General features: G+C 49.9%; 1 protein-coding gene across 3 annotated transcripts; it reads right to left on the minus strand.

The window, feature by feature from the left end:
• Positions 1–301: 301 nt before the first annotated feature.
• On the minus strand, positions 302–25,719 carry CEP68 (centrosomal protein 68). Of its 3 annotated transcripts, XM_040623403.1 has the most exons (7): positions 25,602–25,719; positions 15,254–15,640; positions 12,085–13,602; positions 10,588–10,710; positions 8,116–8,212; positions 4,680–4,852; positions 302–3,714 (listed from the first exon to the last, which is right to left on the minus strand). In XM_040623403.1, the coding sequence occupies exons 2-7, from the start codon at positions 15,596–15,598 to the stop codon at positions 3,691–3,693; spliced, it is 2,280 nt and encodes a 759-aa protein (XP_040479337.1). In that variant the 5' UTR covers positions 15,599–15,640; positions 25,602–25,719; the 3' UTR covers positions 302–3,690. The 3 variants fall into 3 exon arrangements, with proteins under 3 accessions (XP_040479337.1, XP_040479336.1, XP_040479338.1); XM_040623402.1 differs by lacking the exon at positions 302–3,714 and having other exon boundaries at positions 3,723–4,852; XM_040623404.1 differs by lacking the exon at positions 302–3,714 and having other exon boundaries at positions 4,725–4,852; positions 8,039–8,212.
• Positions 25,720–26,827: the final 1,108 nt, after the last annotated feature.

Below are 26,827 nucleotides of genomic sequence, written 5' to 3' on the forward strand. Positions count from 1 at the left end.
AAACACAAATGCTAGGTGGGAATGATAAATGAGAAAAATGTATTTATTTCAGTGGAATTTTGCACATGTGAAAATTTTGTTAAATAGGACCTTAAAGAGCCTAAGGTTTGTTTTTATTGTGGGAAACAAAAATCTTTTGCTAACGATGACATTTTGAGGTGATAGAAGTCAGAGACTGTTTCCTTGGGGTTGAAATGGCAGCCAAAACATTCTCTACTTGGGCACTTGGGATGTGGCTGTTGGCAGCACGTTTTATGGTGGGATCTTTAATCCAGTGATAAAATTTAAACTAAAAACAAGCCAAAAATGATAGGTTTCTTTATTTTCACTAAACAGGCAATTGAAATACATGGTACAAAAATAAGTGGTAAGATTATTGTAAAATGAAATGGACAGAATAAATATTCAATTTAATTTTCCATCTATGAGAATTTCACAATAAAATCATAGTTTACTTTGTATTATAGATGTGCTTGTTGGATCTATTCATCCTCACATAAGGCAACTGAAAAACCCCTCAAGTTACCAAGAGTTATTTGCGTGAAGATTTTTTTTTTGATGCTTCAAAGGTTTGGTTTTTGCCTACAGTATATAGGGGGAAAGAATTAGAAACTATTTTCTAAAGTAGATGAATGCTACAGATACTAGCGTGATGCTGTGCACTTGGTTTTATACAGCAAGTTGTTCAACGGGCAGCTTATTGGTGAGTTAACAAGAACGAACATTACATGAATTTAAGATGTAAGCATATTTACACACTTAGTTTTGAAAATCTAGTGTTCTTTCCCCCATGGCAGTCAAGACTGGGGCTTACCACAGGATGTTTCAGCATGCTTCCCTATTTGCTTTTTTACATATGACAATAAATGCAGTTTTGAAAAAAATAAAATATATTCCCATTTCTACCCCCATTTTCAAGTACAAACACTTCAAGCTACTATGGGCTTTAATTTGTTCACTTAATAAGGGGAATTCCCACGTCATATTTTAATGTCTGTGGCTGCCATAAATTAGCTTACGTAAGTGAAGTGTTCTGAGCCTGGGTGGTCGCAGTCTCTGGGAAATCCTAGTAGAATGATAGCCACTCTGATCTGAGCAGGAACTTCCTGTTCTTTGACTTCTGAAATTTCCTTTAGCATACATGTTGTCATTGCAGCATATTTGACATCATCCCTTCTTTATGTTCCCTTTGAAGCCTCAAAACAGCCCTGTTTTGATACTGTCCCCTATTTGCAGATGAGCCTAGCCGTGGAGCTGCAACTTGAACCCAGGTCTTAGTACTACTACTTCCCTGTGGACTTCGATTCTATTTATTTACAGGGACTACTAGGAAATTTTACTACAGGTAAACTTGGGATCTCATAACTACTGTTACATCCATGTAAGCCACTGCTGTCCTTAAGGTGAATGTGCACCAGCTATGGTGCAGGGGCCCGCCGGGCTGTCTGCCTGTAACCTGGCTGTTCTGCTCATGGACACGCTGCTGGCAGCATTTTCCTAGGCTGAAACCATTTCAGCTGGTTTTAAGGGTGGTCTTGAACTCCTTACAGCACTACTAAAGATAGAATTAACTGTTGTGTTGAAAACCCAGTGGCATTCACAGCTAGGTCCAGAGTACTCTCAGTCACACCTCATTTCAAAGGAGATAAACAAAAATACCTTAGATCATCTCTGAGTAAAGTAATACCTTCTTGGGAAACAAGGTACTCCGAAATAAAATACTCTGAAAATCCTGTCCATTGAAGCTGGTAATTATCAGGCTGGATGGGAACAGAATGGCATATTCAGCATTCACTTGCTGTCACATTGGCCAAGTTTGTTTCCGTAGGGTTGCCGTCTTCGGGTTTTTTGTGAATAGAAACAGATCTATCAAATACTAGCAAATAAATGGGTTTAACGCCTCAAGGCTATCCTGTAACAGTAGAAAGGCATGTACCAATTTATAGCCACATCAAAGAGAAGGTGAAATAGATCAATTTAAGAACAGAGGCCATTAGACATTTTTAAAGCATTTGTAGGTTTTTAAGAATATTTTACGTACGTAATTACTTGCTCTGGAGGTGTTTTGTCCTTTCTAAATCTCACAATGGAACCACGATTAATACGGAGATGGCAGAATCAAAATACATAGTTGAATTCTGATCATGCCCTTGCTTGTTGGTACATCATACCATAGCAGTAAGCACTTGAAAGAATGTATTTTATATAGTTTACTTTTGTAGTTAATCTTTAAATATTAGAATTTAACAGCTTCTTTTCCCAGTGATGATAAAGTCAGATTTTAAAGCAGAAAAGTCACATTTAATAATATGACTTCAAGTTCATATGGAGGTAAATGAGATGGTGTTATGATTATGTGGCCCCAAAACTAAAGTCCTAAACTTCTTTTAAAGAAGGTAATTTTGTATTAAATGTTTTATTCTGAGGGGATGTCAGAAGTCTGCTCATGAGAATAATTGTTCCCAGTGTCACCTCCTTTAGGTTCAAGATGACTTGTTCATTTCTCTTTATAAACATGAGATCTTCCTTTCTTAAGAACTCTCCTCAAATGAGAATCTGGAAGGAGTTTGAAAAAAGATCTCTTAAGTGCTTATCTCACATATATTTAAGTGTGAAGAATCCTTTTCTGAAGTCTTATTAGCCCACTGTAATACTAGAAACACATGCTTTCCTCCTTCCATGTTCACTCATGACACAAGAGATTTTTTAAAGGTCTTTTAAAGGTTTTGCTTTTTTGCAGAATCTGTGGTTCTCAGCAATAGCTAATAACATTTTGCTTTAGAAAGATCCACAGGCTCTATGTTTTTTTTTTTTTCCTATCAAGGTATATGTGACTCCCAAGCAATGAAGAATTTCCCTTTCTTTTCTTCACTACTGACAGCCTTAGTTTCTGGAGTTAACCAGGCTGCATAACCCCATCAATGCCCTTCTCTTCCCTGATCTTGGACTAATCTTCCAAGGGAGAGTAGGCATGGACGAATGCGTCCTCCTAGAGGTCCCCTTAAGGTGTGGATAATCAGGCCATAGTCCTACGGGAGCGCAGTGGCAGTTCCCTTAGTCCCTAACACATTTTCCTTTACTGTATTACTTAGGCAGGCAGAGGGAGCCCTACTGAACCCTGAAGATAACTTAAAAGGTTCCTAACAGCCAAAAATAATTTGTTCAGAACTCTCTGTTAATTTGGAGATTTAAAGACTCTAAAATCTTCAAGAGGGATTTATAAACCTAAGCTTAATTTTATAAAAAGACCCAAGTTCCTGGCCAATGATTCATGTTTTTCAGTCTCTTGGGTCTTCCGGTATGCCTTAGAATGCCAAGTTTCTGGTACCTTCTCTCTCATGTGAACCTTCTTCAAAGTATCTCAGCAGGTAGACTATTTTAGGAGCTCTGTTCTTCTTAACCGGATTTTGGGGTGTGTGTGTATGTAAAAGACCTGTAAGCCTTATTAGCATTATTTTATCAGAAACTGCAAAGCTATATGCTTTTGTAGAGAAGCACCAAAAGGAAAACCTCAGTTTGGAAGGATTCATTTTAAATAACGATAGTAACTCAACAGCCCTTACTTCAGGGAAGAGAAAGGCATTTTAAAGCTAATACATTACGGTTAAGTTTCCCCCTTGATTTCAGTGTTAAGTGGCTCTTAAAAGGGCTTCCTGAAAGTTTCCCACCAGCCAGGTTTTAGTCGACAGATTACATATCTGCTTGAGAAGATGCCTGAAAGAGAGAGAGAAACCTTTTTTTTACAGGCAGAAGGCTGCGGAGGAAGAAATGACAACAATCACTGTATTCATTTTAGAACTAAAACAACTATTGCTCAGATTTCTTTGAGGCAAGTACGGGGACTTCCTCCTCTTGACATACCTTGATTTCATTCTTTACATTCTCTTGGCTACAGTGAATTGTCACCTAGAACGTTTGTGAATTAAGCACCGCATTTTGGTTGTGGGAGAGGAAGTTTCAGAGAAAGTATGGTCCAGTTGTGGAATTGTACAGAATGTTGGGCAGTGGTGATCCCCCCATTGGGCACCATACCTCTGCTCTCTTAGCTCCTCTTCCCAATCATTCCCTGTTCGACTTTCCCAAAGATCAAAAGAAAGTTGTACTGTTAATTCTCTAAGGCATGTTACCCCCAAATATCCCCCTAGCCCTTTTTGGAAGGGAGTTTGCAGAGATCGTTGTTGGGAAGGCAGGGGTGGGGACCCATCAGTAACTGAGTCTCTGTGGGCACTTGGTGCTGTCGAGTTGCTTGAAGATGGAGCACCAAGGGAGCTGAGCAAGAAGAGCCTACAGAATAGGCAGCCTGACAGTGGCTCTATACTGGAGAAGCTTCCACTAGAGGAGTTTGGAGTTTTGCCACTTGTCTTGAAGGGGTGGAGGTGGAGGGACTGCCACAGAAGTGCGAGCACAGGGCACCCTAGTCCTTAAGCAGGCAGCAAGGGTGAAAGGAAGTCCTGGAAAGCACCGAAGCGAGCCAGCTCACCACAGGAAGACCCCCAACCTTCTTCCTGGCAATCGTAGCATGTTTTTCAGCATGTCTTCTCCTAGCATTTCATTTGTTCCAGTAACTGTTGGTTCAACAAGCATCTAAGTAGCAGCCAACTGTTAGAGCAGGAGCTCTGTACCCTAATCTGGCACTGGGGTCCAAGGACAGATTTTCTTCTCATGGGCTGCCTACTTACCAGGCTTATCCCCTTCACATCAGTGCTCTTGTGTGCCACTGGTGTGTTGTCAGGGATGAGGGTGCAGCCAGCCAGCATGTCCAGAGAAGCCAAGATAGCGTCATACAGGCGATCTGCATGGCTCTCCAGCTCACTGGGCTGCTTCGAGATCCTCCCGAGGACATCCTTTAACACTAACAAATGAGGTTCAAAGCAATTAGGCCAAAAAAAAACCCCCAAGACAAAAACACAACATGTACTTCTATTTTCTAAAGAATCATAGAAGGGTGTAGCGTTTTATACAAAATAGTAACATGGCATTAGTTTAAGGATGTCCACGCTTTTTAACAGTGACTCTCCAGGGACTGGAGGATCTCTTATTAACTTCTGACTACAGCTGAAAGAATTTCACTGGCTCCACTTCGGATTTACATAATTCATAACGAGGCGCAGAAGCATGGTGCTCTGGTGACTGGTGTTACCTGGCTTTTAGAGTTAAGACAGCAGGCACACCCAGGTCCTACGGGGCAGGCCTAGATGAAACAAAACAATATGCCAAGATTAGGACATGAGGTCCTGCTGTCAGGTCCCAACAGCTTGTTGGCTGGGGAGCTGGTACTCAGCGTGTGTACAGGTAGCCTGGTAATGTATTCGGGAATGCTTTGAACCCTTTTTTGTGGGTCCTCAAGGAACAGACTTCAAAAGAAAATGATCTGAAAGCAGGCTAAGATGAGCTTAGGCCAGGATTTCCTCCCGCAGGCCAAGTGGTCATTTGAGGAAGGGAAGGACTAGGTTCAGAGTGCATCACACACAGCAGGCTTGTTTTTCTCTTAAAAACCTTATTTCCTTTGTTAAACACAAAGGCTGTGTTAGCTTCCTGAGCCTCTATCAGCTGTGTTAACACTCCCTCCAGTTTCCTGCTACAGCTGCAACGCTGCCAGCGCAGAAGGGAAAGGGGAAGCTGCCTATCTGCAGAGGATGCGGATGGCGGGGCGGCTGCGGGGCGATCAGCTCTAGGGAGGCCGCAGCAGCGCGGTGCCATGTGGCCAGAGCCCCGCAGTGCAGCGGGGTGCGCGGGCAGTGCCCGGATTCTCCCCTCCTCGTTCACCGGCCCCGGCTCAGTCCTGTGTGTTTGTCAGTGGAATTCGGGGGACCTTTATTTTTTGTTTCTGAACTTCTATTTTAGGATGTTAGAATATTTAGTTGGGGCCAAGTAAAAGGAAAGCTGGGCGTGAGAAAGAAATCTTTCCCAGCCAGACTTTCACATTGTCCTTGAATACTACATACATACAGGAGCCTGGTTCAGCTTCATGCCAATAGGCTCCAGCCGTGTGATCCAGCTGAATTCGGAGTTTGGGTACGGGAGAGGACTGGCAACACGTGCACCAGAGCAGCTGGGCCAGCACCCAGTGAGAAAGCCAGCCCTCCACAGGGAGGCCTCTGGCAGGAGGCGGAGACAGAGACATTTTGGAGGGGGAATGACTTCGGTTCTTGTCCCTATGGTTCTGCTTACGACTGGGGAAGAAAGCGGGCTGCGAAGCTGGGTAGGGGTGTGTGCGCTCAGGCTCTATAGCCACGCTGGCAGTGGGCCCTGGAGAGAGCTGAGACACTCGTGCATCTAGCTGGAGAAACCCTGTGAAGGTCAAGGGGAACGTGTCATCTTCACATAACACAGAGGAGGGGCAGAGGGTGGGAGGGGCAATGTGTCAGTCTCAAAGGGCCTGGGTACATACCTGAAAATCACGGGAACCCCATGTGCCTCATTTTGAGACAAGGGTAAAGGGGGATGTTCCTATTCCAGATTAAGCACTGAGAAATATTATTGGGTTGGTTGTTGAATGAGGGTCAAAGAACCTGTAGTTTTTAAGAGGCCCATTGTTACAAGTGGCCTCTGGGCAGAGTTTCCTGGTATGGAGCTCCTCCTTCCCTTCCTGTTCAGGCCCCTGCACCTCCAGACACAGCAGCAGGGCCATCAGCAGCAAGGGGCTGGACAGGCTGCCACCGCTTGTGTGGTCTAAGGCAAATTCACAACTCTGGGGGGAGAGTAATAATAGCATCCATCTCAAGACTGATTAAACGGGAGAAAAAATCCTGTATGTTAACTGCTGCTTGCAGTGCCTGGCTCACGGTGTTCAGTGTAACACGGATGTAATTCAAGTAGCAGAGGAGCTTGACGTACTGAATTTCTGCCCCAATAAAACCCAAAAAACCCTAGTGCAAGCCCCAAAACAAAGGCCTCCTGAGGGCAGGGGATTGCCAAGGGCTCCCATAATTCGCACTGGATAATCACTGCCCTGCTAAAAGCCTTCAGTGGCTGGCTCCCTGTCCCATTGAAATCCCTCTGCCTGTTCACAGTTCTCAACCCTGGTTGTTTTTCATCCCAGGGGATATCTGGCAACATCTGGAGAGATCTTGGGTTGTCACTACTGGAGAGGAGGTGAAGGTGCTACTGGCCTCTAATGGGTGAAGGCCAGGGGTGTTGCTCAACATCCTGCACCGCGTACGACAGCCCTCCTCACAGAGCGCTATGTGGCCCACAGTGTGGCGACTGCCCAGGCCGAGCAGCTCTGCTCTAGGCCACCTCGCTTGCTCGCACGCAGCACTTCTGGTCGCGACAGCGCCGCCTCACTGCCTCTCAAGCCCAGGGGTCCTGCCCAGCTTTGCTTCTGTGGTTTGTTTCCAGCAGAAGCCCCACCTCACTCCAAAACTGAGGCAGAACATAGACGGGATCTTCTAGCTCTTGCTTGTCTAGTCTTACAGGAAACCAGGAGCTGCTCTTGGCGATCCATCAGTTCTTTGCTTCAACCTAGCACCCTCCGAGCTCATCCTCCATTTCCCGTCTGCCCACAGCAAGGACAGCTCCGATCGTAAATCCCTGCACTCTGCATGCTTAGGTGTACTCTCGAAGTCTGTGATTTTCCATTTTCCTAAGTTGGGAACCCATCCTGCAAAATGAACTCGAGCCTTTCCCCTCTCATCAGCGCGCTTCTTCCTTCAGTCCATTCCCTGAGAATGGACTGCTCTCAAATACCCAAACGGATACTTCCTCAGAGCAGAACACCAAGCAGATAACCAGAGACAGGTTCAGCCTGTTCAGCTGGGAAAGGAGGGGAACCCCTGAGGGCTCCCTACTGTGAATATCCTATCAGAGAGCCAAGGACGACTGGATGAAAACCAGCATTCCTGCGCAGGTCAGTACCGGGGGAAGGCCAAAGAGTGTCCTCCTTGCAGGCTCGACTCTGCTTACCTTTCGGTGAGCAGCTCGCTGTGTGGCTGCAGGGGCAGGGACGAGGTGAGGGCTGGCGAGCAGCCATCAGAATCTAGGGCAGTGGGTGAGGCCGGGGGATGGGGGGGAGGCTCTTGCTCTACTGGATCCTTACCGGTGACCCTGTGGCCCCTGGACCTGCTGCTGAGAGGGACTGCGTGCCGGCTCGTTTCAAAACTTCAAGCATCTCACCTGGGGTGTTATCCAACAGGCACTGAAGAAGAATCTCCCCTTTCTGTAAGACGCTCTCCGTCAGGGACTGGTGTTCATCTATATCTTTCTTAAATTGCTTAAAGCATATCAGAAAAGAGAGAAAAAAGCTTTGTTACTATTGTTTTGTAAAACTTAAAATGATCCTTTGTGGAGTAGCTCAATTGCTCTGTAACCTGGAAGACAAAACCCACCCAATCTTCAGAATTCCCCAAGTAAGCAATACATTAGTTTAACTTTACTTAGTTTGAGCCCAAAGTAAATACAGACTCAATCCTTTTGTTTACAATTGGACAAAAGAAGAGTTTTCTTTTCCCTGGCAGAGCCTGGTTCATGAACAGCTTGGAGTCAGGGTTTCTTTCTGCCGTACCTCACAGGGCTTTCTTTAAACCCACAAGGCTATGGGATTCTCAGAACACAGTCTGCTATTCTAACAAACCTGTTAAGAACCGCAAGAAAGGGGCCCCCACCCACTTCTTCCCTCAGTGTCCTGCTCTGTGCAGACCTTGGGCCTTGGGAAGGCATCAGGGAAGCTGTGAGTCTCCTAAGTAGCGGATCTGGTTTCCCCTCGTGGGTGCCAAGCCTTGCAGTTGTTTTTGATGTTCCTTTAGCTGCTAAGATGTGTCAAGTCAAATCCATGATGGCCTTTAGTACAGGGTACAGAACTTGGTGGTTCACATTCTGGAGTCAGAATTTTACTCTTGGATTGAACTATATTCCTGTCTTTAGTTTTCCTTTGCCCTAATACCTGTACTTATTATTTTATTCTTTAGTATTTTCTGTAGCTCATACGCTGCCGTAAACCCAGTGTTAAGACAAAATATGAGACAGAGTCACAGTTGACAATATGTGAACACACATACACACACACGCTTGTATGAGCTATCATCTAAGCAGGGGTCAAGGTAGCTCATACGTACGCATGAGGCATGTACCAGTCTGTGTGGGAAAGGGGCTGACAGCGGTCCCACTTCATGACACAACTGTGTGGGTGACACAAGAGGGCTAGTCTTCACTGACTTGCGAGGGTAACTCCCAGCCCAGATCTCAGTTCTACCCACAAAGCAAGAAAGCTGCTCTGACTAGCCTGCAACTTGAGGCAGAGAAGGACAGAGTGAGGGATAAAATGGAGGGAATGGACTTGTTCTATTTGGCACTTGCTTTGATGGGGATGAGGCTGAGGCACTCTGGAGACATCACCCAGATATTCTGAAGGAACTTCCAGATTATTTCCCCTCCCCACAGTGGTACTGCCCCTGAGCCCCCAAGGGGTGCTCAGCTCTGCACACGCACTCGGAAGCTACAGAGAGGACCCTGTCACACTCAGCCTTCTCCTCCCTCAAGCACATTCTGGGTGAGGCCCTCAGGGCAGCCTCTCTACACACAGCAGGGAACAGCACTCCCACTAAGGTCCAACAGCTGGCCCAGCCAGGCGAGGCCCTGCCCCTAAACTGTAGCTGGTGCCGTGCTGGAAAACAGGCCCTCTCCTGCCAGGGTGCGGGAGGCGCTGGGGGCGGGGGGTGCTCCGGCTTAGGCACAGGTAAATCCTAGCCTCCTCTAAAGACACTTGGCTAGGTTACAGAAATTCAAAGAACTGTCTCAGAAAACCCTTTCTAGACTAGCCTCACAGGCTCAGACCCCACAGACTACCTCTGCTCCTTCAAAAGAGGTTAGGAATGCTTGGCCAACCAGACATGCCAGAGGCCTGTGGGTAGTGCGGTCAAGGTTAATGTTAGACTTAGGGTAACCGTATAATTTATCATCCAGCTCAGAACACTTCTGAGGATGGAGGGGGACGTACTGATAACTATACCAGATCAGCAGGCACAGACTATCACTCCAAATACGCCTGATAGAAAGTCCAGTTAGCCAGAACTTGTAATTAAAGAGATCTTAAAAATAACAAAGCCTTAATAAAAAAGAGGCAAAAAAACAACAAACAAAACAAAAAACCAAACACACCAAGAAGCAAATTCCAGTCAGTACTATCCAACAACCTTCTGTGATGATGGAAATGTTCTCTCTGCACTGTTCAATATGGCAGCCGCTAGACAAATGTGATGCTGGGACACTTGGAATGTAGCTGGTGCAACTGGAAAATATGAACCTTTAACTGTACTTAATTTAAATAGCCGTATGTGACTAGTGACTCGTAACAGTGCTGTTCTGCACCTAACCCGAGACATCTGCAAAACTGCACTGCAAATTCCCTTAAGAATATCTGATTAAAGGTAAATCTTTTTTCTCCAAACTCTGCTTGGCCTGGGAAATAACTCCTACATTTTAGTTTTTCAGCATTAAGAATTTGAAAAGGGCCTCTGATTAGATTTCAGGTAAAATAGTCAATTGCGCCATAACATACCGAGTATCGGTTATTTGAGCTTTTACTTTGTAACCAAGTACTTAGCCACCACTCTGGTGGGTGAACAGCCAGAAGCCAGGACCACATATTACCCGGTAAAGCTGCAGGGAAGACTTGAGACCTGTAAGATTGGACTTGGACGGAATCAGGTGGTCGGTAGTGTCTGCTACGTTATGCAGCCAGCGAATTAGCTCTTCCAGCTGACAGCAGAACGTCTGTGTAGACAAAAGAACACACGGTGTTATTGACCGAACTGCGGTTGACATTTTCAATCCAGGGGATTCCGGGACACAGACTCTGCACCTTTTCCAAGCGTTCCCTCACTTGAGGGGGTCAGTCTCTTCCCTCCTCCCCTGCCTGTCCCCACCCCATGACTCCAGACCTCCGCGAGGGCAATATGATTTGGGTCGCCCCTCAGCCTTTGTGACACCAAAAATGACAGGCCGAGAGAAGTCCGCCCTGCACGTGGGGAGAGCGGCTGACGGGAGGACAGGGACCGGCCCGGAGGACGCCCGCCTACCATGGAAACCGATTCTTGGGTGAGCACCACTGCTAACTTTCTGTCCCCGAGGAAAACAAAATAAAGGCCTATAATGGTGACTAACTTTAACCTATGGCAGGAAACAACTGACTTAAAACTGCGTGTCCCCGTTCTGCATTTGCCTCCCAGGTATCTCGGTCTTTATCACAAAAGAGGCACATGCTAACAGCTGTCCTACCTGCTTCACCCGACAAAGAAAGTCATACACGGGACGTCCCGGGGCTGACTGAGGCCCTCAGATGCTAGGGAACACGTGGCACCCCGGCTCACGGTCTCTCGCCCCCTGGCCGGCTGCTGCGCGTGCAGCGTCCGTGCGCTCACCCAGGACACGAGGCCACGCGCGGACTCTGTGCGCGTGCAGAGCCATGAACATCCTTGCGTCGGGGACTGCAGAGCCCTCGGCACGAATTATCTCATGTCATCCGTACAACACCCTGAGGAGGCAAGGCTCCACGTTTTACAAATGCGCAAACTCGAAAGACTGAGCCGCAGTTCCAAGTGCGGCAGTGCTGGGGTTCAAACTCAGATCTGCCTGATGCTGGCCACCCTGCCCCGCGGTGTTAATCCTACCTCCAGACAGTCACGCGTCTACAAGAGGTCTGGTGACCCAGACGGCCAGGACACAGAGCATCTAAGGACTCCAACCCTAGCGCTCCACCACTTCGTCAACCTGAAGCTCTCAGAAGTCTTACAGTCCAGAAAACCATTCACCTCCGTGCAGTGCACTATTCCCCAAAGGCGGTGAGCGCGCACGCGGCTTGTGCAGGACGCCTCTCCCTCCTCGAGGTCGAGAGCCCTCGCGGCAGCCTGGAGTGGTGGTGAAGCTCAGGCCCCAGGCTCGGGCGGGCAGCTTCCCCAGCCCCCCACTGCCTCTTTCCAACCGTGAACTGCCCACGGGAGTCCTTACCGGGCAGAGCCGTGAGACTCAAGTACGAGAAGGCACAGCGCGGTGCCCGGCACATACAAAGCGCTCAAGGCCACTACGTTGGAGTCCACGCACGCGCAGAAGACACACCTCTAGGCGAAGGCCCTCGAACGCAGAGCTTACCTTCACACACTGCACGAGCGATTCTTTTCCCTGCTCTCCCTTCCCTGGAGGCTGCCCTGTAGCGTCTGGGTCCAAGCACGCGCGCCGGTCCCACACGGCTGGCAAGGAAGAGCGTGCTCTCAGCGGTCCGGAGACCCCCAGGGCCTGGCTGCTCCCCAGACTGCCGTCCCCCGTAGAGCCCCTTGCCTGGACGAAGGAGTGCAGCAAACGGTGGTTCTGGCCCTTGGGGCCCCTGGGCGCTCTAAAGGCAGCCCCAGAAGGAAGCTGGCTTTGGCTCGAGTCCGACGGGAGGGAAGCTGGCCCGTCACTGTCTGACACGTCCAGGGAGGTCTGCCCCTCGGCAGCCCCGGTGGGCAGGGTCACCAAGGTGGGAATGGAACCTACATATGAAACCAAACTAGAAACCTGCGTCAGCCGAGTGGGCAGGGTGAGATACTCGTCATCACTTTCTACCTCCTCTTCTGACTTCCATCCAGACTCTGTGCAGGCAGCGTGCCAGACACCCTGGCTGGCCCCCTTCTCTCTCTCTGCCCTGGGCAAGGGCCACCCTCTGTCCCATGTCCTCGGCTGGGGAGAACCCACCTCAAGGTGCGTGCCCACGGGGAACCAGTCCTTCACACCCCTCAGGGCTGGCTCTCTGCTCTCCCAAGGACCATCCCTACTGCCTGGGGCTCTGGGGGTAGATGAGAGCTGGTTACAAGATGCCAACCCCACGCTGCCCTGCTTCTGGGGTACTCCAGAGGGCCACCGCATAAGACTTGGCTCTCTGGGCCTAGCGAATGGCAGGGCAGAGGCCTCTGCTGATGGGCAATTCTGGGAGCCATTAGTGGGTGACTTCAGGGTACTTGCTGGGGAAACAGAAAAACTATCCAGGTCTACGCCCGAGTCCTGCAGGACAGGGTCAGCCAGTATGTGGCTGTCAAGGTGCTTTGGGAATTGAGGCTTGGGCCTAAGCGGATAAGTATAGTCCAGCAGATCTTCATACTCCTTATTCGGGTTCCAGAGCGGGGAGTGGCGGTCGGGGGAAGGAGGTAGGGAGTCTGGCAGCACACAGGCCCAGTACTCGGCCTGGAAGGAGAGGCGCCTCCCGCCCAGCCCAGGAGCATCAACCCCGGAGGACACAGGCCGGGGTGACCACTGGAGTCCCGGCCCCACCACAGAGGGGGCCGACTGGGGGCCAACCAGCTCCAGGGAGGAGGAGACCTTGGCTATGGAGCAACCTGGAGGCGCCGCCCTCTCTCGGCAACCCTGGAGACTGCTGCCCAGGGAGGAGGCAGAGACGCTGCGGCTGGAGAGCCGAGGAGCAGCGGTAGCTTGGCTCCCCAGAGGCCTCCACCTCGGCGGGAAAGGGAAACCTGAGTTGTGGGGCTGCTGGCTGAGGTCTAGCGCCCGCGGCGACTCAACCGGGGACGGGTCATCTTCGCTATCGGCATCGTGTCCCGAGCAAAGGCCTGTGGCTCTGGGAACGCTAAGAGTCTGAGGTAGATCTTCTGAGGCAGAAAGCCTGGTCTCCTCCATCTGCAATGAGAAGAGGGAAGAAAAAGCACTCGGGTGAAAATAAGCAAACCAAATTTCTTTCCTGGAGGACAACTATGGAATTTTCCCTGGGGACCCAGATGATATTCCGAAGAGCTCTTGCAGTGAGAGTCTGCATCTGATGCACGAACTAGGCAGCATGGCGGGTGGCCGGCATGGAAGCTCCGCGCGCTGCGGGAAGCAGACCGTCTTTCCCAAACCGTTCCCACGCTCCAGTCTTTGTGCAAGCAGACAGAGGGTGCAGCTCGCGCGGCTCTGTCATGCCGAGGCTGGAGCACACCACCTAACCTCGGAGAAGCACGTCCTGGGCAGAAGAAACCCCTGCCCCGAAACCCATCCCCACCCAAGAGGCAGGTGACCCATCGGGCCCGACCCGTTCAGCTCAGGCCGGCTGTGAATGAACAAAGCAAGTCCCTCATCTCAGCCTCTTCACACTGAGTTTTCAAGCTGTTCGATGAAGAACTTGCCCCCGAGGAAGGTAGGATCAGACGCAATGGTTAAGGGCATGGGGTTTGGAACCACACAGACTTGATGCCAACCCAACTGCCACCTTCCAGATGGATGACTCTGGGCCTCCCTTCCCTCATCTGTAAAATGGGGATAGTAATAGTACCACTTCCTAGGGACATGAGGATTAAAGGAAACTCAGGCGTGAGAAGCACAGGGTGAGAGCTAAACGCACAACAGGTACCGCAGTACTAAGCTCATTTATAGTAAGCTCATGAAACAGCCTATTTCTGTGTTTGCTTATCTGCTTCCTGCTTCACTAAATCCCTGACTCACAGGTGCCCTGGGCTTCCCACCACCCCTGGCTCCCAGGCGGATGGGCCCAGCTGCTGTTTTCTCCCAGACAGTCATGCTCGGAGCATCCTCACAGGACAAAACTGCACGGGGGCAGCACGCAGCAGCCAAGGCCACAGTGGTACTGAAGACATCAAAGCCATTCCCATGGAAGGCCTTGGCAAGCAGAACATAAGATGATGTCAGAGCCAGGCAGGACAGATCATTCAGGTCACCTTCCCAGTTATACTGAGGACCTGAAAGACTTGGTGGTATGCTTGAGGTCACAGAGCCAAGCAGGACTGCTTGCTCCCTGTGACTTGACTAGGCAAGGCTCTCCTGCAGTCAGGGAGGCCCAAGAAAGTCTTCTTGCCCAGGGACAGTGCTCACCACAGAGGCTCCAAGGCTCTGCCAGGTTCCCTGGGTCCCCAGGGGATACAGACTCAGAGCCTGAAGGAATGCACAGCCCTGGACCCTCCCTCCCCAAGTCTCTTCAGGCCCCCGCCCCAAAGAGTTCAGATCACCAAGTCAGAAAAAGGACACGGCTCCCCCTGTCACAGCTCCCCCAGCCAGCCCTCTGGGCAACAGGTCTTGGCCACAGCATCCCTAGTCTTCAGAAGATCACCAATCATACTCGAGGACCAGGAGATGCTGTAGACAGAGTCCCCAATGGCCCCAAGGCCCAACACTCCAGGTGAGCCTGTAAAACAGAAATCATCACACCCAGACTCCCCCCAATTCCCCACCTTGTACAGGAGCTGAGAAAGCAGGTAAGATAGTAAGAAAATGGTAGAACATACTCCCAAAGGATCACATGAGTTAAATCTACAGTCCCATTGGCCTTATTACCTACCTGGCTTCCCACAGAGTGCAAAAGGTCTCTAGTCCCGGTGCCAGCAGGAGGAAGCAGGCAACCAAGAGCAAGTTTAGATCTACCAGCTACTGGCTCCCTGCTGGTGGTGTTGGCCTGTGGCTGGTAGGCTCCAGAGGGGCTGGGGCCAGGGGCACACAGCCCCTCTGTTCCCCACACAGGTGAGACAGGCCCTCTCTCAGCTTCCAGGCACAGTGGCTGCTCCTGCTCCCCGCTCGTGAGCCCCGGGGTGTCCACCTCCTGCTCCCTGCAGGTCCACTGCCCATAGGACAGGGTCTTTGTGTCCGCGGGTACCTCCACCTCTGCCTTTTCTTCTCCCAAGGCCATTGAGATGTTCCCAGGTCAGGGTTCCCTGAAGCCTTCAGCTCTCTACAAAATGGGAAAGGAAAAGAAAAAAGATATATTCTCTGCATCTGTGTCCAGGAGAACTTACTTTTTAATGATGAAGACAGACATCTGCAATGAAGGAAACCACCAACAAAAAGGTAACCTACTGAATGGGAGAAGATCCTTGCAAATCATATATCCAATAAGGGTTTAATACCCAAATATATAAAGAATTCATACAACTCCACGCCAAAAAAACAAATAATCTGATTTTTAAAAATGGGCAGAGGACCTGAATAGACATTTTCCCAAAGAAGTCAGAGAGATGGTCAGCAGACACATGAACAGATGCTCAACATCACTCATCAGCAGGGAAATGCAAATCAAAGGCACAAAGAGAGATCACCTGACATCTGTCAGATGGCCAAAATCAAAAAGACAAGAAATAAGAAGTGTTGGCAAAAAGGTGAAGAAAAGGGAACCCCTTGTGCAGTGCTGGTGAATTACTGAAACTGGTGCAGCCACCGTGGAACACAGCACGGAGGCTCGCCCAACACCGAAAACGACAAGTACCACACGGTCCAGCTCTTCCACTTACGGACAGTTACCGGAGGAAAATGAAAACGTTCCTTTGAACAGATCTACGCAGCCTTACTTACTGCAGCATTACTGACCACGGCCAAGATATGAAAACAACTTAAGATTATGGAAACAAAGAACGAAATCTTGCCATTTCTGACAATATGGATGGACCTAGAGGGTATTATGCTAAATGAAATAAGTCAGAGAAAGACAAATACCAGATGTTTTCATTTATAGTTGGAGTCTAAAAACCAAAACAAAGAACAACAAGAAGAAACAGACTCAGAGAGAACAAAGCGGTGGTTGCCGGAGGGGAGGGGGCTGGGGGGAGGGGGCAACAGGTGACGGGGACTCAGAGGTATAAACTTCCAGTTATACAGTCAGGCAGTCACAGGGTGTATGGAGTAGGCCAGTGCAGTATGGGGAATACAACCTATAACGTTGTAGTGACGCCGTATGGGGACAGACGCTGTTGGCTAGCACTCTGTGATGCACACAATTGTGGAACCACTATGTCGTACATATGAAACTAACAAAAATAGGCCAACGATACTTCAAAAAAAAAAGGGACCACCTTTTTTTTTGGTCAAAGAAAAGAAAGAACGAATGGTGTCTATCTCCGCAGAGGAAAACACAGGTCTGGCTTTTCCCTGGCCCCGGAGTTTTCTGAAGCGGACGGAGTTGTAGACCACTTTGTTCTCTGCTTTTATGTGGCCAGTCCCAGCCCCAGCAGCTGGTGCCCAGGCAGGTGAATGCAGGTCCAAATCAGAGGCAAGGCTTAAAGCCACACTTTTGTCCTGGCCCCACTGGGTAAGGAGCCTGGTCGGGGCCCCCCCTGCACCAGCCCGGCCACAGTTCTTTTGCTGCAGTGCTCCCATTGGCAGGTGGCTCTGGCCTGGCTCTGACGGCTGTGCTCTAGGGAACAGCAAGTCAGGGCATGCTCAGGCCTTGGCTGAGCCCAGTGTTCCCCCAGTGCCCACTTTGCCTGGTGGAGGAGGCAGGATCCTTTCAAAACACAGAAACCCCACCTTGGGCTATGGACCAGGTGGCGCCTTCTCATTCCAAGGATGGCCGGCAACCAGAGACGGGGCGAGCAGCAACTCTTCTCCCACTAGCTTGCAACTGAGGGAAGCCGTGGAATTCTAGGCAGGTAACAATGTAATGGCCACATAGCATGCATGCCCGTGACAGGGAGAGAGCGTGAGCATGTGTGCTGGGTGCGTGGACAGGCAAGGGAGAAGCAGGGAGGGAAGAAAGAACAATGTGGGGGCTGGACCTGAAAATACAACCGTTCCTTTAAGAGTTTCAGGGGTAACAGAGAACCCTCCCCTCAGCCTAAGAGTACAGGCAACAAGTACTGGGAGCACTGGTGCTGGGAGCACTGATGCGTGGGAAAGGGGCTGGGGCTGAAAAGCTGGCAGAGGGGAACCACTCCCAGAGGTCTGGGAAGGGGAACAAGGGAAGCTTAAGGGCCTAGGATTTCGGAGGCCACCTGGAATGCACTGAGCCAACCTCAAAGCTAGAACCTGGACAAGAATAGCCTTGCTTCCACAGAGACCAGGAGCTGAAGTGATAGCAAGAGGAGGTGCTGGGGACAACGGGAAAGCCTGAGAGAGAGGGGCTGGTTGTGGAGAGGGGCTCATCCGGCTCAGCTCGCACACTGGGAAACAACTGGGTGTGCACAGATACACCCTGAGAGCGCCCGTCCTGGAAAGGGGTCCTGCTCTGTCTGCCCAGGCACACGAGGCTCCAGGCCCACTGGGAGGCGACCCCAGAAGAGCACACACACTTCACACGTACTCTCTTCTCGCAACCACCACACGGGGCAGAACAATAATTTTTTTGGACAGGTAACATGTGGTTGAAATACAAAAGGTGCTGCAGAGACAAGTCTCCCTCCGCCCTCGTCTCCATCCCTCATGCAAACCAGCTACAGCATGCAGGGCTTGGACAGTGCCCGGAACACGGTGCCCACGGTCAGCAGACGCTGGGGCGTCGGGGGCACAGAACCAGTGTAACAAGCCACCTTGCAAGCCACAAAGGAACCCAACAGAGGGAGAAAAAGCAGCCAATGTTTCAGAGAACAAAGGCAAAATATTTACTGTTAGTTCCATAAAAATAGGTAAACAGTCTCAGTAATTTGTGTATATGTCTCTGACCTCTTGATGCATATGCAAACACAAAAATCTCTTTCATCCTTCTCCCTCTTTACGTAAAAGAGGCACACTGTACAGGACACCCTGTTCAGAAGGTTTTCTTTCCTTTAAAAAAAAAAAAGTATCTCGGAGACCTTTCCTCAGCAACACGCAGAGCGAGAGCGGGCTTCCCTTCTTTCCTATCACTGCCCAGCACTGCACTCCGCTGGAGGGGTGCCTTCGGGTTTATTTCTCTGGTCCCTTAAGGGCGGATGCTGGGGTTATTTCCAATCTTTCCTTATTTACAAGCAACGCAGCGAGGAGCCACCACCAACCAGCAGCAGAAGCACGCAGGCGCACAGCCCTCGCGCACCTGCTAGCACGTGCGCAGCGTCCCCACCCAGGACTGCGGCGGAGGGCAAGGCACCTGCACAGCCGCCTCTGCTGCCGAGTGGCCTTGAAGGGTGGCAGCGACTTACACCCCCACCAGCAGTCCGCGAGAGTGGGGTTCCCACGGGAGCAGGTCGCCTTGTCGCCCTTCGCAGGGGGAAACCAAGGCTGAGAGAGTCAAATCCAGGACGGTGTGACTCCAGAACCCAAGCTCTTTAGGCACTATCAAGGGAACAAGGTATAAAGCAGACGAGCACGTGAAGGAGAAGAGGGAAGAGAGTGACAGGACAGCGAGATGAGTGCTGCTGTCCTGCGGGGACAGGTTTCTATGGAGCCACAGCCTCACCTTGTGGCTGTTTAAAAAGCTACACACGAAGATGTTTTTAGCTGAGCCCATGAGCTGGAAAGTGTAGCCTGCAGCCCCCAACATCTACTTCTTGTTCCATTCCTAGAACTCTCTCAATGGCTAGAGTCAGACCATGATGGGTGGCTAAGTCCCCTTTTACCGGCTTTCCCGTTCCACTAAAGGGTGTGGTCTTGCGACAGGGGCAGGAATAAGATGATGCCGGGACAAGAAAACGGTGCAAACAAATGATCTCTCCGTTTTGATGATGTAATTTTTATGTCTTGTCTGGACTCATTATTCAAAAAAGAAGGTATCCATTTATCCTGGGGGGTGGGGAGTGGTGAGCTAGAACTTTAAGCTAGTTAGGAGACACCTCTAGGTCATTTTCAAGTGTGCATACAAACCTGAACTAGGTTAATACTGTCGCCAGAGGCCCTTCAGCAACCAGGTAAGATGGTCTGCAATAACGATTTTCATGGAAACAGTGCTTCGGAAAAGGCAGGTTTATTTTCTCAGTACGGATAAACAGTCTCTTTGCAATCTTACCTATTAATCTGCCTGACAAATCACGCCCCTCTCCAACTACACCAGTTATGAGAAGACAGACACATGTGAAAGAAAAGAATTAAAAGAAGTCCACGAGAACTAATTCCAAGTTGTATATAAGATGCTACGGAACACAAAGGGAGAAATCAACTGGGATAGAAATAATCAGGGAGAACTCCTTGAAGTAATGACTGTTGAAGGCAAAAGCATTTTTAAAAACATCAATCTTGATGAAGTGGCCTAGCAAATGCACAAGCTTTAGATTTCTGGGGTTCAATCCTGTCTGCACTTGCCAGGCGGGCATCTGCATGAAGGTCCAGCCCTCATTTCCATAGATTCTAGATTTTACACATCACTCCTTCTAACCTTTTGCGGTGAGGGTGGAGGTAGGGATTCTGCTTGGACATTTCCAATGAGAAGCAGCTTATTCCTTTTCCAATGGACTGCTCTGGATGATGAAAATGACTTGTGGTATTGGACCAACACTGCCTCCCAGGTCAGTAGCTTTACGGAACCTATTACTGTATGTGGGGCTTCCTGCTCAGAGATCACGTTATCTTACAATGTTCCTACAGGCTAGCAGCTCTGGGATGGGCAGAGGCCTCAACCGGCCTCCTCCCCAACAGGGAAGTACCACAGGGTTGGAGTGAGGGCCTGGAGGTCTCGGAGCACACACAATGAACAGTGAATTCAACCCTCCATCTGGGAAAGGTCTATACACACCAGAACTGCTCTGTCCTTGGCCAAACCAAGAGACGAGCCACATAAGCTTCAGGATATTCTAGCGACCACCTGGACTTTGCTACTAAATTCTCCATTAGTCCCCCACAGAGGCCAGATGACCTATCAGATATATATAATTAGGAGTGATGTAGGCTTGGCATCCACTTGCCCTACAGTAAAAATATGCTCACATGTCACGTATGTGGCAACACTAACTCTGTAAGCCTGGACACCTGACCCTTCTTGGTGTGTGCTACACCCCCCTCGTCCAGCCCCGTCACAGCTGCCAGCGCTTCCTCCCACGTGCTCCTATCCAGGATGGGGGGGGGGGAGGAGGGCTGTATTAGGAGAGACAGAGGATACTCCTCTCCTAAACTAAACCATTCAGATAGAGGAATGATCAACCAGGGAGCAATCCTCCTCTGATCAAAAAAGGACTATCTCCAGGATTCACTGAATCACAACCTCCCTATGAAATAATTGGATTTATACCAACCTTGCCAGGGAAGCTGTGTTGGGGCAAGGCCCATCTCTGTCCGCAAGCACGCGGCCAGCCACCTGTACTGGCTGCACAGGCCAGGTACTACTGCACAGAGCAAGCCCGACCAGCTCAGGGGCCAAATGCTTCAAACTCCCTGTGTTTTCACAGGAGGCCACAGGTATAGGTGGTGAACGCACACATAGTGGCAGAATCTGACCAGAGAACCAGACAAAGCAGCTCTCAGTGCTGCTCCTTCTCTAAAAACATGAAACTGCCCACAAGGAAAGGGGGAGGGAGTGGGGTAGGACCCAACATTGTCAGGTTGTTGGAAAAGTTTCTGGGGGGAACTAGATTTATGGGAAAGAAGCTTAAAGGCAGAAGCCAATCCAGGCATGGGAGGCAGCAATGATAGGGGGAAGTACATATGCGGGGGAGGCCAACAAAAGGGCCGGTCACAAGAGGCCAGGGCCTGCCTCAGAGTGGGGTGGGTGCCAGGAATGCTGGGGCTGGAGGTTTGAGACCAGGAGGTCAACAGCCAAGTGCAATCGCCGTTCTACCTGCCCCCTCCCTGGCTGTTGAAGCCCCCAAGTCCCTTAGTTTTCCCCACTGGTCCTGTCTTTCCCTGTGGGGCAGGTCACCCTGAGCGCTATGTCCACCTTTTTTTTTTTTTTTTTTTTTTTTTAAGGTCAAAGCCAAATAAAAGGAGCCAAGTAAAAAGGAAGAAGGGGTTCAAAGCTATGGAGGGTAGACATGTTTCTCCCGGCTTGGTAATGGGCCGATGCCATCCTCAGACTCCTCCAGCACCAGCAGCCCCTTTCCTTCTCCTCCTAGGGCTACTTCCCTATGTTTTGCTTAGAGTCGGAGGGAATCCTCCAGCACCCGAGGAGGAGCCACTGGCTCCCTCTAAATCAATACGGTGGGAAGGCTGCTTCTCTAGCTTTCTCACTTGCTCACTCACAGGCTGGCAACTGACTGGGGCCACCAGGTAGCCTCGCAGCAAGGCCAGTCTTCTAACTCATCACGCAGGTCTAAGGAAGGCCTTTAAAGAGATGCTGCTGCCGCATCTACAAGCTTGGCTGAGCTTCGAGCCCCCCGTCCACTCAACGGCGAGCTCTCTGGCCTCCTTAGCAGACCGTCCCCATCCAAAAAAACTCAAACCATGAGGGTGCTGAGGACTCAGTGTGTCTGTTCCCACCAGAAAGCAGGGCAGAAAAACAGCTTTCCTGTAACAAAAATCTCTGCTACTGTCTGAGCAAGCTGGCCCTGACCCAGGGTTGCAGTTCCACAAGCCACTGCTTATACTACTGTGCTGGGTGTCTTCTGTGAGGCAGTCAGATTACATGTATGAAGACTGATAAGACTCTTACTGATAAGAATGCTGCTCACTGTACCAAAGGATCCTCTTTTGGAGAACACACCGGAGAATTCTCTGGCCTCGGTAACAAAAACAAGTGTTTCATTCAACAGCCAGTTTGTTTTTACTTTAAAGGTATTGGCAAAACTGATAGAATTTTACTCTTTGCTTTGACTACTAGGAAGCTCAGCAACAAATGTGCAATCCTACCCAAGCTTAGCACAGAAAGACAGTCACCTTTTGTACTAATCTTACCCTTGACTTCATCTTACTTTTCCTTCAACCTATCTGCCTCAGTTACTTCTACTAAAAATCTTGTTATATGGGAAGTATCTTGGAATGATTTCTCAAATCATTTTTTGGAACAAAATATAAGAATTGTTAAAAATAGAATAACACGATGAATAGAAAAAAAGATCATAAATCCAAGACTTTATCCAAAAACCGGAAGGAAACGAAACCTATTTTTAGCAATACTTCTAAAAACCAAATTCAGGGACGCCTGGGTGGCTCAGTCAGTTAAGCGTCTACCTTCGGTTCAGGCCATGATCCCAGGGTCTGGGATCCAGCCCCACGTCAGGCTCTCTGATCAGAAGGGAGCCTGATTCTCCCTCTCCCTGCCGCCCTCCCTGCTTGCTTGCTCTCTCTCTCAAATAAAATCTTAAAACAAAACAAAACAAAACAAATGCAGATACTTATGTTAGTACCTTTCTACTCAAAGTGTGGTCTGAAGCCCAGGAGCACCGGCAGCACCTCAGAGCCTGTTGGGAATGTAGGTTCGCAGGCCCCACTGGAGTCTGGAATCAGAATTTGCGTTTGAGCAAGATCTCCAAGTGACTCGTAATGTTTCAGAAGCACCAGGTTAGTCAGTAAGCCTGTTTCAGCATACTGGAAAGAATTACTACGATGGCTTTACAACCATTCACTGAGTACCTTTTTTAAAACAGATTTTATCTTAAAAAAGTAATCCCTACAGCCAACGTGGGACTCAAACTTACAACCCCAAGATCAAGAGTTGCAGACTGTACAGACTGAGCCAACGAGGCACTCCACTGAGTGCCTATCCCATGCCAGGCACACTTGACAAGGAAATTTATGGTGCTTGTCCTTAAAGTCTTTGCAACAGGACACTAGAGAAAGTTCACACCTTACAGCAGGTTTTTAATACCTAATTATAGTATGCCACATTGGGAAAGGAGTTCCCAGAAAGAACCATATTCCCTAGAAAGGATTCAGGATTCATTATGGCTACATTAAAAACAGAACCAGAGACCAGAATTCTCCTGTGATAGCTACAAGTGAAAAGGAGAAGGTATTTGTTTTGGAGACTCCAAATAATTTAAGAAAAACTGACATATTAAGGGGACCTACAGCTGGAAGGAAATGTACAATTTAGCCTGCTTCCTGCCCCCAGAAAGTGGTACAGGAAAACCGGGAAGTGAGGCAACATCCCCCAGGGGTTCTATCTGCCACCTGTAGATCTGGCCAATAATAGGTCTAAAGCCAACGAGAAGACGTTTTCCACTTTTCACAATGTTTGTGAGTACCTTCAAAGACAGGAGACAGTTTCTTCATGAGAACAGAGCTAAGTTATAAGGAAAAAAGCTACTCCAAGTCCATCTCCACAAGCTCTGCCTCTCCGTCCGAACCAATCATCCTACAGATTTGTCAGCCACAACGGGACCCATCTGCTCCTCTGCTCTGACAGGACGATTCTGAGTATCAGACCACATTAAGAGCGTATCAACCACACTACCTGTAATACTTGGCCAAGTTATTACCTGGTGCTTAATCAATCAGTCTCTAGTGGGTGGTGAGACTCTAAATGAATAACAGATAATCTGTGGAATAGTTTCACTGTGGGGGAAAGTCATGAAAGGCTTAAGGACTTTAAAGTCCAGCAACAGATAAGGACTAAAAGGCAGAGAGACCCTGAAGGGTCAAGTACTACACAGATACTTAATATTAGTAAATCTACTCAAGTATCTGTTTATTTTTATCCTAATAACTGCTAACGACTCCTGAACATTTTCTTTGAGCCACGAACTATGCTAAGCACTTTATATCAATATCTTATTTAATCCTCAGAACCCACGGAGTAGGTACTACTATAACTCCCATTTTACAGGTAAGGAAACTGAGGCACAGAGAAGTTAAATAACTTATCCAGAGTTAGTAACATGACAGATAAAAGCCTGATTTAGCTTAAGAGAGCCAGAAGTCAACTGCTTCCCTAACCTATAAAAATAACTGGTCCAACAAATTAAAGTAATGAAAATTTTTGTTTTGTCAACTTTTGGCTACACTGCTGGGTTTTTTGTTTTGTTTTGTTTTGGCTTAAGTCATTGAGTGTCTTCTACTTCCAAGTGCTAGGAGCTGGGGAAACCACTGGTTTCAATACAATGTGATGTGTTAAAGCAGAGGCAGAAGAAAGTAGCCTAAAGGAAGACGTGATTAAATAGCTGTGGGGTGGGGAAGAGCTTTAAATGTTTTTCAGAAGAGGTGAAACTGAGTTCTTTGCTCTTTTTAGTACTGACTGGCCTAGAATTGATCCAGGTGAGGCAAGGAACGCAAATGAGAAGTGTTGACCTCTACTTTTAACCAAACCCTAGGCAAACTGACCTAGTCATGCATCCCTAGATCTAGGAGCTGTTAGGGTATTTATGAATACTACCTATCTTCGTGCAGGCCCCACTCCCCCACTGAATTCCCAGTGAAGTCCAATCTGCTCTGGCACTGGCAGGTTTCCGCTCATTTTTATTACAAACAATATACCGAACCCAACCAAATAATTAAAAGGACCTGGGCATGTGTCCCTAGGCTGCTGAGAACAGTTCTAGTGATGACAGCTGGAAAGGGTGGCCCTTCTAAGCAAAAAAGCAAGACATTTTGCTTTTTTCCCTCCGCAGCTGCTGCATTCACAGAACCAAGAAAGCATCATCCGTCTCCATCTTTCCCGTGGGAATGACCCTGAGCTGGTGAGAGAGGGTCTCCGCGTCAGCACCGCCCGGGAGCCAGGCGCGAGCGCCTGACTCCCGGGGCCACTTGGCCCCCAGCGAGCGCGCAGGGTAAACAGCACACGCCCGGGGAGAGGCCGCGAGGGAAAGTGAGTTCGGCCGGGGCCGTACAGCCGCGCAGCTGCTCGGACGACAGGATACGTGGACACGCGCGCCCTCCTCGGCCCGGACTCCCCGCGCTCAGGCTCTTCCAACCCCGGCCTCCCGCCTCCGCGCCCCGCACCAGCCGTTCCGCCGGCAAAATGGAGTCGAAGGCACGAGGCGCCCCTGCCCCCAGGAGCCCTTTGTGCCCTTCCCGGCGGGGAACGCGGGGCCCGGAGACGCGCCCGGTCAGGCCTCGCAGACCCGGAGAGGCTGCTGGGCAGAGGGGCCGGACCGCGCGGGCGGCGGCTGCGGAGCCCCGACCCCCACGTCCCGGAAGCTACTTACCTCGCCTCAAGCGCTTCGGACGCCCCGACCCGGCCTGCGGCGAGAACAAGCCGACGCGGCAGCCCCTACGCGGGGGTCCCAGGTGCAGACCGCGGCGCTCACGCCCGTGTCCGCTACGCCAGGGGCGGGACCGAGCGCCGACCACGCCCTTCGGGCCCTCCCCTCCTCCGTGCGGAGGCGGCCTTTGGGGCGGCGCGGCCAATCCCAGCCCTAAGTCTGGAGGCTCGACCAATATACGACCGATCCCCCCAAAAGAGCCCACCCCTCGTGCCGTCCTGGCCTATGGGAGGCCGGGCCTTCTTCGGCCGTCCCTCCCTCGCCTACCGCGCTCGCGGCTCACGTTAGTCTGTTTTGGGCGAACGGGGTCAGGCGAGGGCGTGTTGTACGGTACGGGAGCTGTGCTTAAGGGCGCTCTCTCCTAGCGTGTGGGTCGCACCCTGAGTCATGCGTTCATTCATTCATTTTGCGCATGGCACGCGGTAGCGTTCGAGGAGCGCAGCCACTGGGGAGGCGGTCCCGCGGTCTTTGCGTGTTCGCGTCCGCATTCGCATCTAAACACGCAGGCGTGTGACCGAGGCGCGAACTAGTGCCACCTGGCACAAGCGTAGGCGCGGAAGGTCTGCAGGCGGAGTGGTTGGGGAAACTTAAGGGGTAAGGTGGGACTTAAGCAGAGTCTCGTAAAGGGTGGGTGGGGTGTGGATCATTGAGCCGGGAGCCGCGTAGAGGATCTGTGAGCAGTCAGGTCTCATGGGAAATCCGTGATGGAGTCCGAGGGGAAGAGGGAACCAGCCATCACCCCCGCCAGCCGTGAGACCTAGGAGTCTAATGACCCAGCTCTTTAACGTTTACTGCCCAGCGGAATCCTGGGGCATAGAGGAACTACCACCAGGCTGGGGTGGGGAAGAGGGTCACACTGTAACCTGTGTTAGACCCGTCCCTCATTTCTGATCCTTTTGCGCGGCAGCACTTTTGGTATCTGGGTTACACTGGATGTCTCACTAGTTTATAAAACGGGTCTGTCAAGGTCTGAACCCCAGCTGTGGATAGCGTACAAATTCCTTCTCTTGGAGCTCCTGGGCCGCGCAGGCAGTTCAGGACACGGAATGGGGTTTTCCTGAACCTGTCCTGATAGCTACAGGTTTTGTCTAAACCAGGAGTCACAAACTTTTGACAGCAAAAACAGAAACTAGCCCACAGGTGGTTTTGTTTGGGCATCACATTGATTT

This window comes from Ursus maritimus, unplaced genomic scaffold (assembly GCF_017311325.1).
Source record: "Ursus maritimus isolate PB19 unplaced genomic scaffold, ASM1731132v1 scaffold_6, whole genome shotgun sequence".
Taxonomy (NCBI): domain Eukaryota; kingdom Metazoa; phylum Chordata; class Mammalia; order Carnivora; family Ursidae; genus Ursus; species Ursus maritimus.